The sequence below is a fragment of the Muscardinus avellanarius genome (assembly GCF_963383645.1).
Source record: "Muscardinus avellanarius genome assembly, chromosome: 4".
Lineage (NCBI taxonomy): Eukaryota > Metazoa > Chordata > Mammalia > Rodentia > Gliridae > Muscardinus > Muscardinus avellanarius.
In genome coordinates, this window is record NC_137789.1 from 139,129,093 (window position 1) to 139,142,472 (window position 13,380).

At 37.3% G+C, this 13,380-nt stretch overlaps 1 protein-coding gene across 1 annotated transcript; it reads right to left on the reverse strand.

Moving 5' to 3' along the window:
- Positions 1-7,254: 7,254 nt before the first annotated feature.
- Positions 7,255-7,827, reverse strand: LOC308262238 (NOP protein chaperone 1-like; the record flags this gene model as incomplete). Its single annotated transcript, XM_080694689.1, has 1 exon — positions 7,255-7,827. The coding sequence occupies one exon, from the start codon at positions 7,825-7,827 to the stop codon at positions 7,255-7,257; it is 573 nt and encodes a 190-aa protein (XP_080550815.1).
- Between the last annotated feature and the right edge of the window lie 5,553 nt (positions 7,828-13,380).

The following is a 13,380-nucleotide window of genomic DNA, read 5'->3' on the forward strand; positions in this document are numbered from 1 at the left end:
AATTATTCTCTTCTCTTGTGTATGTCTAGATTTCTAGAGGAAAAAAAGAAAAAGAAAGTTATTATTCCCTCCTCTTTTTTTTTTTTGGTACTGGGTACTGAACCCAAAGCCTCACGTGCTAGGCAAGCAATTGTACCTCTGAGCTACATCTCCTACTCTTCTTTGTGTTTTATTTTAAATAATTCCTTGATTAGCAGATAATTAATATAAGGAACAAGTAGAAGTTACAAGAAATAGAAAGATATTTAATCTTACTAATTATTAGAGTGATATAAACAGGATACCATTTTACACAAAATTGTGTAGATTTAGAGTATGCCGGTTTGTATATTATGTAAATCATAAAAATTTTTGTCAACAAAAGCAACACTAAAGTCCACTTAAATAACAATTAAGGCTACTTAAATAATAAAGGCACCTGGCTTGCTTTGTGGCTCACAGGCGGAGACAGGAGGATTGAAGTCAGCCACTCTGGTTTAAGAGACCCTGTTTCCAAATAAAAAGTATAAAATAGGTCTGGGAGTATAGCCCGGAGGTGGCTTCCAGGAACCCCAGTACCACTAATAATTAATAATAAAAATAATAATAATAAATAATAATAAAGGCTTATTCATCTGATGGTATAAAAATCTAGAAGCATGTGTGGTAATACAACAATGTCATCAGCGTCCTTTATTCATCTGTCCCACTGGGGATTTAACATTCAACTAAAGAGTCATGTTCCCCTAAACTTTTACTACAATTGTGCTTGTGTGTGAGGATAAGAAAGAAATAAGCAATGAAACACACACTTATTCACAAACACAAGCATATGTAAATTCTCACAGATTATGATGATTTTTATGAAGAACAATTAAATAAGGTAAGACAGATTGATAGTTTGGGGTTGGAAAAGAATTAAATCTTGGCAGTGCTTTTCTACTCTGATACATTGGTCAGTAATATCTCTAAGCACGTTCACGAGATGTCTACAACACATCAAAAATTATATGGTAGCCTCCGATAGAAAAAAGATGACAATTATTTTTCTCCTAACACTTTCTATCTTCATTCCACTGAAAATATTTTCTGAATGACACTCGACCAATGTGTTGACGTTTTCTGTTAACAATAGAACAAAGCCACAGACTGGGTGAGTCCTAAGAGGATGATTTTGGCATGTGGTTCTAAAAGTTCAAGTTTCTAGGCACCGCTTTTAGCAAAAGTTTCTTGCCGGCTGTGTCCTGAGGTGGCAAAGGATGCCACAAGACAAGAGACAAGAAACATGCATACATGTCTTCTCTTTCTATACAGCTGCCAGGATTCAACCATGGGGCTCCCTTCTACTGATCCAATCCATGTCCTAAAAGTCTCATCTCCAAATACCATAGATGGATTAATTTGGCACCCTCTTCATACCTCATAAATGGGATTAAATCTCAAAACACAAAATCCCCGGGGACAAACACAAACGATATCCAAACCAGAGCCGCCAATGTGCCTCTCTTTCTTTGTGCGTGTGCGGTACTGAGAGTTGAGCCCAGGGGCATTCTACCTCTGAGCTACACCTTAGCCCTATTTTTTTTTTTTTTTTTTTTTTTTTTGGTGGTACTGGGGTTCCTGGAAGCCCTTCTACCTCCGGGCTACACTCCCAGACCTCTTTTTACATTTTTTTTATATTTGGAAACAGGGTCTCCTAAGCCAGCGCACGCGGCTGGCTTCGAGCCTGCGCGATCCTACTGTCTCTGCCTCCCAAGCGCGGGGATTACAAGCGTGCGCCACCACGCCCGGCTTTATTTTTTATGCTTTATTTTGAAACAGGGTCTCACTGAGTTGCACAGTAGCTGAGGCTGGCTGTAAACCACGATCCTCCTATCACAGCCCCCCACATGCTGGGGTTACACATGTGCACCACTCAGTGTGCCCCTATTTCTTGTTGGGCAATACGAAGTTACATGAGCTCCCCTAAACCAATGACTGAGAACGACGGCTCTGATGACCATGATTATAATGAAAATGATCAGGCCCTGGAACAAGAGCAAGAAGTTCACCTCCTCAAAGCACGTGACCAGATTTATACCTGAGCCAAATCACTCGGTTTTCTTTTCTGTTGTGTTTGTTTGTTTGTTTGTTTGTTTTAGTAGGAAAAGAAGGAAATTGCCTTGTTTTGAAAGCTTAAGTTTATTGCCCAGTGTCACAAGGATTTAGATGGCAAAACCCTGACGGGAACCCAAGTTTTTTACTCAACCCCGGGGCTTGTTTACTACTCAGTAGTCTGTGAACTCCACACCGCTTTTGCTTAGTAGTATTTACACAGTGGCAGTTATGATATAAACGTGCATGAAAGAAATGGGCGAATGGATTGTTCTAGAATATTATGAATCATTTGTTTTGTTTTTAAAAAACACAGAGTTGAGCATTGTGGCACATGCCTATAATTTCAGTGCTTGGGAGGCTGAGATAGCAGGATAGCAGGTTTGAGGCCAGCCTCTGCAACTTAGCAAGACTCTTTCAAAGTTTAAGTAATAGGAATGAAGGGTATAGCTCAGTGGTGAAATGAGAGAGAGAGAGAGAGAGAGAGAGAGAGAGAGAGAAGAAGGAAAAAAAATTCACCTTCTATAGATGAGCAAATAAGGCGACCTGAGGGGATGGGAGGGAGAAAAAGGGAAATTCTCTAATGCACATGATGTACTTTAACAAACATACCAAAGTCAACCACTAAGCCAAGCATGAGAAGGAGGGAGGGGGAGGAAATGAGGTGGGAATTGGGTAAGGGCTGATTGGGTGATGTACATATGTATGTCTACACAAGTTTTTATCCCAATAAGATGTATGACTACAATGCACCAATAAAAAAATTTAAAAAAAGAAAAACTCATCTTCTATGTTTATTAATTCCATTCTAAATCTAAATGCAGACTGGAAAACACTGCTGAGTTTCACTTCTGATAATAAAATGAAACATTATAATTTAAATGGCTCTTCAACCTGTGTATCTCCCAAATACAGATGTAGCATCACTTTGTAAAGTAAACATCCATATTTCTAATCCATTAACCCCCAAGGACTATAATCTCGATGAAAAATTCATTTCCACATCAGGATAAGAAAATTATTAAATAACTTATTTTTCAAAAGACTACAGCATAGCCGGGTGTGGTGGCGCACGCTTGTAATCCCGGTACTTGGGAGGCTGAGACAGGAGGATCGCGGTTTTCATGGCCAACCTCAGCTAGTGAGACTTTCCACAATTTAGTGAGACCTTGTTTCAAAATAAAAAACAGGGCTGGGGGTGTAGCTCAAGGTAGAATGCCTCTGGGTTCCATCCCCAGTACAAAAATAAATAAATAAATAAATAAATAAATAAATAAATAAAAAGACTACAGCATTACTATTGTTTGCAATCTAAACAGACACACCTAGTAATAGAAGGAAAGAATATGCATCTCCTCTGTGGAATTCTTGCTGGCCGATCACTCTCCATGATACAGCCTCTTGGCATCGGGTTTGACTTTGTTGGAGAGAAATCCTTGGGGACAAGTATAAACAATATCCGAACCATAGCAGCCGATGTGCCTCTATATTTTTTTCTTCTTTTTTTTTTGCTGTACTGGGGATGGAACCCAGGGGCATTCTACCTCCAGGCTACACCCCACCCCTATTGTTTATTCTTTATTTTGAAATAGGGTCTCACTGAGTTGCAAAGGGTCTCACTAAGTAGCTGAGGCTGTGTGCAAATGATGATCCTCTCGTCTCAGCCTCCCAAATGCTGGAATTACAAGCATGTGCCACCATACCTGGCCCTCTCAACCTATTTTATTTTTTTGCTTTGAAGCAAGATCTCCCTAAATTGCTGAGGGCCTCATTAAGTTGCTGAGGGTGGCCTTGAATCTGAAATATTTCTGTTCTAGCCTCCGAGGTACTGGGGTTATAGGCACACATCGCCATGCCTGGCAATAACTATCACTTTTAATGATACTTCTTGTACTTTTTAACCTTTTTTTTTTGTCCTGTTCTCTAAGAAGCTTAGTTCTACTAATTAATCATATCTTCCTGAATCAGCTTTAACTGGTTAGATGATGAGAAAAAGAACTGTATTTTTAGTATTATATAAATTTCTGGCCTCACATTAATTAATACTAAATATATGCTAAATTAAAGAATAAGTACAATGCTTGCTATGAATCCAACATGCAGAAATTATGAAAAAATAATACTAAATTTCAAAAATCTTTTGGGTTGTTGGTCCTAAAGCCATGAATTTTGGCTGTCATAAAATTTCTACATAATAAAAAATTGAGTATAAATACCTCATAAATCATCTTTTTTATTAATGATAAAATAGAAAGAAGTACTATGAAGAATTTATTCAATCTGTAAAGATTGTGGGTTTCTTGATGTGAGAGTAGAAGCGGTCAGCCAGTGTAAACCTTCATTAAATATTGGATAGAAAACTAGCAGGTTTAGCCAAGAGGTGTCTGAGATTAAGTTTGGTGTGGAAATTAAAGGAAGTACATTAACCTGGGTTCATGCTTTTCCATTTATGTTAAAAGAATAAAACTTACTTTTTGTGAAATTAATGCTTCTCTTACCGGTCTACTGACCGGAAGTCAGTTTGATTGCTCTCCTCAGTCAGCCACTCTTTCAAGGGTCCCAAGGTTTGCAATTCCCATTTAGTTTTCTCTAAGGAAGATATATGAAGAACACATTTGCATGAATCTAAAGCACCAGACTTTGGGGAAGACACTGAAGGCTGTCTGCTTGTGAACAATGGGCTTCATTTCATGCTTTGTTCTAGTGGGCAATTGGCTTTATTCAATCACTGAAGAACAGTATCTAATTTTCTCTTCCAGTCCCCAGGGCACACTTGGTATTTAATGAAAACAGTAAACTGGCATATAGAAAGCATTCCATAAATAATGGGTAATGTTTTATCTAACCTTTTGGATCGGACTTATGGAGACAGGCATTATTCTTCTCATTTTGCAGATAATAAAATGAAGACTCATATACATTAAACAAATTTGCCATCAAACAGACCTGGCTTTGAAGCATGGCTTTGCTATTTGGACACTAGATATTTGGTAAGTTCTTCTTCCTACTAAATAAGATGTTCATTCTTTCTTCCCATAGTCAATACCAGTGCAACTCATATTTTGTGCAAAGTCCTCATCCATGTTGGGGTCTTTCCTCTTGGGCTGTACAAGCTGAGTACTGATCAGTCCTGAGCTCTTCCTGCAGGTTTATTCCTGTCACACTGTGATGTACTCTCTTTTTCCCATATTGTTGGAACCAAGGGAATTTAGAGTTTTTTGTTTTGCTTGGGCACAGCTTAAACTCATGAGCCAGGGAAGTGCTCCAACTTTTCATCAGTGATTTGTCCTTTGGATAAAATTTCACCTGATACTTCAAAAAAATTGAACGGAAGGTATCACTACAGGGCACCTTGGATAGATCAGAGTCCAATATCACAAAAACTTTTTCTCAGTCTTTTCAGATCATCAAGCTAAATAATGAATCTGAAGTCTCCTGATGTCTTTCCTGCCAGGAAGTTTAAATTAGATGTGGCATCCCTTGGGTACCATTCAAAAGAGTTCTAATGACAGTGTAAAAATATTGAAAGAAGCTAAACGAAGTTCTTTTACTTAAATATACATAACTATACATGTACTAACTTCACTTCATTGAAATGAAAGGGAAAGATCTCACTTCAAGAGCTCGCCCTGCTTGACTTTCTATATAAATGCCAATAATTCTGAGGTTTAGCAAGATGGATATTTATAATTACCGCGGATTTCATTAGCTAAAAAGCCAGCATTAGAAGGTAAAAATGAGATTTTAATGAACAATTCTTCGGAAGGATGTCATGAATTGGTATCCGGAGAATATAATCATGACTTAAAAATCAAGTAGATTAAATGAGTCCAGAAAAGAACTAGATGGAGTGAAGATTAAAATAACTTCAAAGACACGCTCCTCTTGAGCCACTTTTCCTACCCCCTGGGGGAAGATGAAGTAGGAGGAAAAGAGCTAAGAAAGAATAATAAATGGGTGCTTTAAAAAATGTAATTTGTGTGTTAATGCTTTATAGTTGATGGGGAAATTTTGGTTTGACAATTTCTACCATTGTGATTTAACACAGTAAGTTAAAGCCTTTGGCAGTACATAAATCTATTCACAGTGATTGGTACCGACATTCAGTGGCAGTCCACAGGTTATCATTCAAAGTCTGTTGGACTTCAAGAGTCCAGCACCATCTCTGGAGAGGTTAATGACCAAGGTAAATTGAGGATACTGATTTTCCAATGCAGTTTTAGAAGAGATCTGCTGATGATGAAGATAGAAATGATAACAAGTCATGTTGTTATCACAGCCAGATGACTGAAGCTTTTCCCCCTGCCTTCCAAAGTGCAAAACACCCTGAATACATAAAAATATATTTACTTGAAGAGATTAATTAATGAAGAGATTTAAGATCCCAAACTAAAGAGACCTTGCCTTGTTCTTGGTTTATTTTTGTTATGTCTTGTACAATGTGTCATACTATTTTCATATCAGTTTATCTGGAAACTACATTTTTTGTGGTTTACATTTTTACTTTAAGATAAATGTGCTGTTTCTGAAAATCCATCTGAACAAAAGAAGAGTCCAACACCCTCACTCATCACCACGCACAAAGTTAAGCTTTCTACACACTAAATCTCTCTTGCACAAGATCACAGATTATTTTTCCCTTGGAAGATGCCTACATACTAAAAATTACAAATAAAATTAAAAGCCAGTTTGGGTTTCTCTGAAAAATGAAACATATCTAGTATCACATTTGCTAAGTTAAGCGAGCAGGAGGTCATTATCCTGAGGTCCTCTGTACTTGGATATCCTATGTAACAAACTAAAATCTACTTCAGCACATCAACAACTAAAAACAAACTTTAGGAAGGTATCTTTCAATAAAAACAGATGAGCTGCAACCAATATCAGGCCAAAGGATCAGACCATGTCCAAGTAAGGCAAAGGCCTCACTGTAACCAAATTAATTCTGCACCTTATTTTCTGCATTCAGCCCTCCCTACATAGTAGAACTCTCTGGATGCCCTTACATTTTGAACACTGGACAATTCATAAACTTTTCTCTGCTCAAATAAACCATTACATCTGTTTAAAGTTTTTCTTCTAAAATGTGAAAGCACCACTGGTACCAGAAATTCAAGACAGCCAGTGAACCACAATCCTCAGAGTTAACAGTACATATCACCTGTTTCTCTTCAGGTTATTTCACTGTTTCTTTCTTTTACTTGCTGGACCATCCAAAACTTCAATCTTGCCTCTTCTACCTTCCGAATTAGGAAGTTTAATGTTCTCTACAGTGACTTCATGAGGGAGGGTGTCATCTTCATCCTCAGTTTCTGAACTGTCTTCTGAACTCTCCTGAGAACTCTCTTCAGAACTGTCTTTTCCTTTGAACGCTGAATGGTCCATCTCAAATAGGGCCACATCCATCTGGATGACTTTTCCAAGGGTCCCATCTACATTTTCAATATTGAAATGACCTGGTGGAGCAACTGCCATTTCCTTTCTTAGTTTTTCATTTGCTTGGGCCATCTGTGGAAGGAAGGTCTGAACTTGTTCTAATAATGGATTCCTCTCTACACGAACTGTTTGAAGAGCAGAGGTCTTTCTGGAATCAGGCTTGGAGTTGATAAGCAACCTGTCCCATATACCTCCTCGGCCGTCGCTCCCCACCGTCAGCAGCTCGTCAGACACTGAGACCCCGGCGCAGTCCCGGGTGGACGACGAGCAGCTGGAGCCAGGGCTGGTGCTGGTGCATAGCTCGCTTTTGACCTCCATGTTTCTCCAAACCCAGTGCCGTAGAAACTGCATTTTTATTTTTAAATAATAGATTTATTTTTGTACAGAGGATTGAACCCAGGGACATTCTACCTCTGAGCTACACATGTAGCACATTTCATTTATTATTATGAAGCAGGGTATTTCTAGTTGTTGAGGATTTCCCTAAATTGCTGAGGCTAGTCTCGAACCTGATAGCCTCCTGTCTCAGCCTCTTATCTTTGGCTTAATTAGTATTCTAATTATAATAGAAAGGAAAACAATGACTGTCTACTTAGTGGTAATCATTAAGCATGAACATTTTATTCTAAAAGCTAGTAGTTAAACGTTTGAAATTGCTATGACTACCTAAACTCTCCTGTACTGGCCATAGATTACAAAGACCTTGTGTTGTGCTTGAGATGAAGCAAGAATTGTAATTCAGTCTAGGTTGTGGCCTAGTAATTTTCTGCTCACACTTATGGTCATCCATAATCTCCTCCCCTTCTGCTAGGATTTATCTACTTTTCTACAGTCTCAGTCTGAAATATCTCTATCTCCTATGATTTTTTATTTTGTAAGTGAAACAAGGAAAAAGCCATTTTATGGCCCTGTCTTTGATTATTCATAATAATTCTGTTGTGGGAGCACCAAGAGTAAATCATTTCAAAACCTAATCCTGCTAAATTGTTTGAGATATTTTGGCTCTTCTGGGTGCTTGATACTTGCTTGGTATTATTGTTTTTATGAGAGTAAAGTTGCCTGTGTATGTATGTGCATGTGCATAAGAGGAGAGTGTACATGTACTAATTAGGGAATAAACTTATATAATTGTAATAGTAAAACACATTTGTAAAGCCATTCATTCAATACATGCTATTGGATGATTTATGCCTGGAATAAAATTTAAGTCCTATACAGATCCCATTTAAAAAGTGATTCGAAACATTTTTTTCTCTTTCTTTAATGGTTCAATAAGCCAGGTTTCCTGGCCCATATTTTAATATCTAGAAGGCTGAGACAGAAGGATTGATGTTTTGAAGCCAGTCTCAGTAACCTAGCAATACTCTCAGCAACTTAGTAAGATCAAGTTCAAAAGAAAAAAAAAAAAAACTGATCTAGGTAGTATAGCTTAGAGGTAGAGAGTACCTGGGTTCGATCCATAGCACCAAAAAAAAAAAAAAAGAGTAAATATAATGGTTTCAATAAATAAAAAAATTCAGTTCATGACTGTATAAACCCTAGAGTTAAATGCACTTTGTAGTCAGGTTACCTAGGTTCAAACTGCAGGTCAGCCACTAGATACATAAGAGATTTGGGTCGAGTTATATAACTTTCATTTTTCTTATTTTCCTCATCTATAAAATGGACTTGAAAATAGTAACATTGATTATCAGCACCTATCTTCTAGGATCATAAGGAGGTTTAAAATATGTATATGTAAATAAACTTTATCTACCAGCAAATGATATATGCTATGTAAGTAATAATTGTCCAGCTTTTTGCTAGACAGAGGAGAGATTTCAAATTGGCTCCTATAGGCTGAACCCATTCTGAAATCATGTTGTGTTCCAAACTAATACTCTTGATTTGCACAATACTTTCCAATTTGTTGTAAACATTTCAAGAGAAATATGTTGCATTAAATCCAGATTTCTAGATTCTCTTAGGGAAAAATAAAAGAGTTGGCTAATGTCATGATCTTTGTTTTTAATGGGAAGACAACAGTTGAAAGCTGGTAGCACCTGCTCCCTTTGGATAGAATATGTGTTGTCCAGAATTCTGGGCTGCACAGCTGCTGATCAAAAGCCTGAATGCCATATGCCATTCCTCAGTCTTATCTCCTCTGAGACACTTATCCCAGCTAGTCACCCAGCACATCTAAAAACTGGGTTGATAACACTCTGAAATTAGAAAGAAAATAATTCCTGAATAAATGACTGATGACCACCAATAGCAAAATATTACTACTCAGATACTAATGCCATTACTATAGTGACAAGATCTTGACCACCTCAAATGATGCTGGCTCCATGATTCCTTTCCATCACAAGGATCAGAGGCAAAATTGTGACTGGAAGGAGACTTAATAGGAAGTTCCAGATTGAGCAGAAGAGAAGCACAATCTTAACCCAGGATGGTGTTAGCTTTTTCTTCCTGTGAGCAGGGCAGTTGGCAAGGGAGGATAAGGCTTTAGGAATATTAATTGGATTTAGGTACATTTCAAAAGATTTCTGCTTCTCCTTCTTTTTCTTTGCACTCCTCCATCTCATCCTCATTCTTCTTCCTGAGGTCATTTTAACTTTTGCAGAAAATCAGGTCAGTCTGTTAGCCTGGGACCAACTTAGCTTTTTGTAGCTATGTCACATCCTGTACAAACATCTCCACTTGGATAAAGATGAGATCTGTGGCTGTTAAGGGGGTACATAGTTGGGAAATGGAAGAAAGCACAAATTATAGACATGAACCAGTCAAGGGGCTGGGAACGTGCTGTGTTGGTGACTCCTCAATGGTTTTGTTCTTTATGTTGATGTACCTGGTTTCTCAAGCTGATAAACACATCCAAGCTTTGGGAAATTAAGGAGCTATGAGGTAAGGCCCAAGAGTGCATTTGTCCTTTACCCCTACGGTGGTCTCTGTCTCACTCCTAGCCAGTATTTACTGAGTGTGCATTATTTATCAGACACTGTAAAAGACACATAATCTCTACTACTAATGAGCAACTTGCAAGGTAAATATTCACGTTTTGCTTGTTTTTCAAGTTAGAAAACTAAGATTCAGTGAAACAGAGCTACTTGCTCAAAGTCAGTGACAGTATCAGCAGTAAACCACAGGACTAACTGGGCCCAAATCCAATGCTTTACCACCAGGTTGACTTTGTCAGCCTTTCTGGTTTCTCTTATACACTAGGTATCCATATCCTGAAGTAGAGTGAAAGAAGAGGATTTTAGCTCTATTTTTTACATGTGAATAATTAAGCCATAGGCAGATTTCCCCAAACAAAACATGACAAGGTAAGTGTTAAGGCTTGGGGCTGGAATGTCCTCCAAAGTCTCCTATGCTGAAAGCTTGGTGCCCGGTGCGGCAATGATCAGAGGTGAGGGTTTGACGAAGTGAATGGATCTGAGGGCTCCGATCTCATCACTGGGGTTAATCCATTTGAGAGATTCATCATTTGAATGGAACATTAGGCGGTGATGGGAACTATAAGAGGTGGGACCTAATTGGAGGAAGTAGATCCCTGAAGTCTCGCTCTGGAAGGGTATTTGAGGTGAACAGTTTTTATCTGCCATGTTGTTCGTACTGACCTCAGGCCCAGAGGAATGGACTCAAAACTCTGCAACCATCACACAAAACGAATCTTTCTCCTTTAATGTGTTATCATCAGCTATTTTGGTCACAGTGACCAAAAGCTGATTAGCTCAGTAAATACACAGCTCGGATAATAAATGCAAACATTGTTTTAGTATTCAAAATGTTATGGAAAAGTAACTCAGAAACAATATCTTACTGCCTTCAATACTAGAGCCACTCTGTTTTCATGTACCAGAGTGAGACCAAATCTTTTAAAGATATAATTTTCCAATTGCTGAAGCTCAACTCTCTTTTAGAAAATATGAAAACTTATATTTGAAAGCATAACAACTCCTCTTAATGAGGCTGAGAATCAGAGTTTCCATTAACATTACAAACTGATAAGTGTATTTCAAGCAAGGGAAAACTCACTATATATGTACAGTAAATTAGGGATCTGATATTCATTCTCATTAGGAGACATAGTGAATACTTGCATAATTTTTCTAAAAATAATTTTGCAGTTGCTTATTAATTTTTGTTTATCATTTCATTGAGCTCCTTAGAATTCAAACTACTATAATTTTGCCAAATAATTTATAAAATTACAAGGAATTATACTTTCTGATATCCATTAGGAGGAGAGGATCATTTTTTCCAGATCCTTATTATCTTTTCTGGTTCTCCAAAAAGCATTCAATCCAATATTTCAGTTTCAGAATAAATTACTATGGATTCCCTCAATCTGTCCTCCCTCTTTCTTTCTGTGGAAAAATATGGGAAAAGTCATTTATTTTTATAATAATTATCAGGAAGTTCTGATGGCTATTTTTCAAATTATATTTTTCAAATTATGCTTTTCCAACTAATAATATTTTAAAAGACATTAAATATGTTTAAGCTTGATAATGCTTAAGAAAAAAATAAATAGAAAAAACATTAAACATTATAGAGAAATCTCTTAGAAACCAATTTCTTCAAGACCCACAATTAAATCTACTTTATGAGCTCATAAATATCCGTGGATATTATACCATGGTAATCACTCCATAATTTACCAAAATTATTTATTAGAAAATGAGCTACTGCCTCAGAAAAGGGGCAAAATATATTTCAAAAACCTTTGTGTTCGTTCTGTTTTCCACTGATGCTAAGGTCCAAGTAAGTGTAAAAGGGGGGCAGGGTAATGCTCAAACTCTTAATAAATAACATAAAATGGATGAATTCTTTGATCTCCACTGAAATTACACTGAATTTTGAAGCTATAAACAAAGCAAGCAAATAACCAAATTCTAGGTTCTATTGGAATTAACCTTAATCTTATTCCAATTCAGTGACCCCATCTAAAAGTAATTGAAGGTGTCACAGAAATACTGCCTTCTTTACGATAGTCTGAAATTAGCAATTACTGTAAATAAAGAATAATTAAGTTCAACTATTTTGCCAGGGAACTGCCACTGTGCTGTTTTGAATCTATATGTACAAAATAATTTGTCATTTATGTAGCACCAACTCCCTTGAATATGTCAACACATCAATCTGGCTTGCTGTCTCCTACAAGTTCTCAATCATCTTTACAGGAGCAAACAGTCACTTTCTAAAGGAAGCAAACATCCTAATATATTCATGCTATTATTGTTCCTTGGAAAAGATCCAGGGCCTCAATAAGGCAGTGATTGGAAATGCACAAAGTATTTTAATATCCTAATTATTTTGATTTAACTTCCTCTAATAGTCTAAATTGATACTGAATTTATTTAGAACCCATTAGAGGGTTTTTTTTTTCAACAGATCATAAACACAGGCTGAAGTTAATCTCAGACAAAATTAATTATTCATGTTTCAAATTGCTGATACACTTTTCCAAAAACCTGCCACCTCCTTCTACATTCAAGCTTTTATTTTAATTCCCTTTCCATTTTAGGAAAGTAATTACCAGCAACGTATATGTCATTCTGGAGAGCAGTGAAGCCTTCCACCCACTGATATGAGCACAAAACAGACCCAGAGAGCTATAGGGAGAGAAGCTGCTCCACATGGTCAACTCAGTGCTGCCATCACAGGCTGCTAGTCTCCTGGACGATACGCTACACAGTAAAAAGGGTAAGAAGTCACAAGGGCCAGCTCTTTAAAATGTAACAACAAAGCCAGTCACTACAGAAAACTCATGCCTGTGCCTTCAACAAACACCATGTGCTTCTTTGGAAGTTAACCCTCACCTTTCAATTCTTTGGCTGAGTTCAGCTACTTGTTTTCCAAAAAAGTGGGCTCCATTTTGAC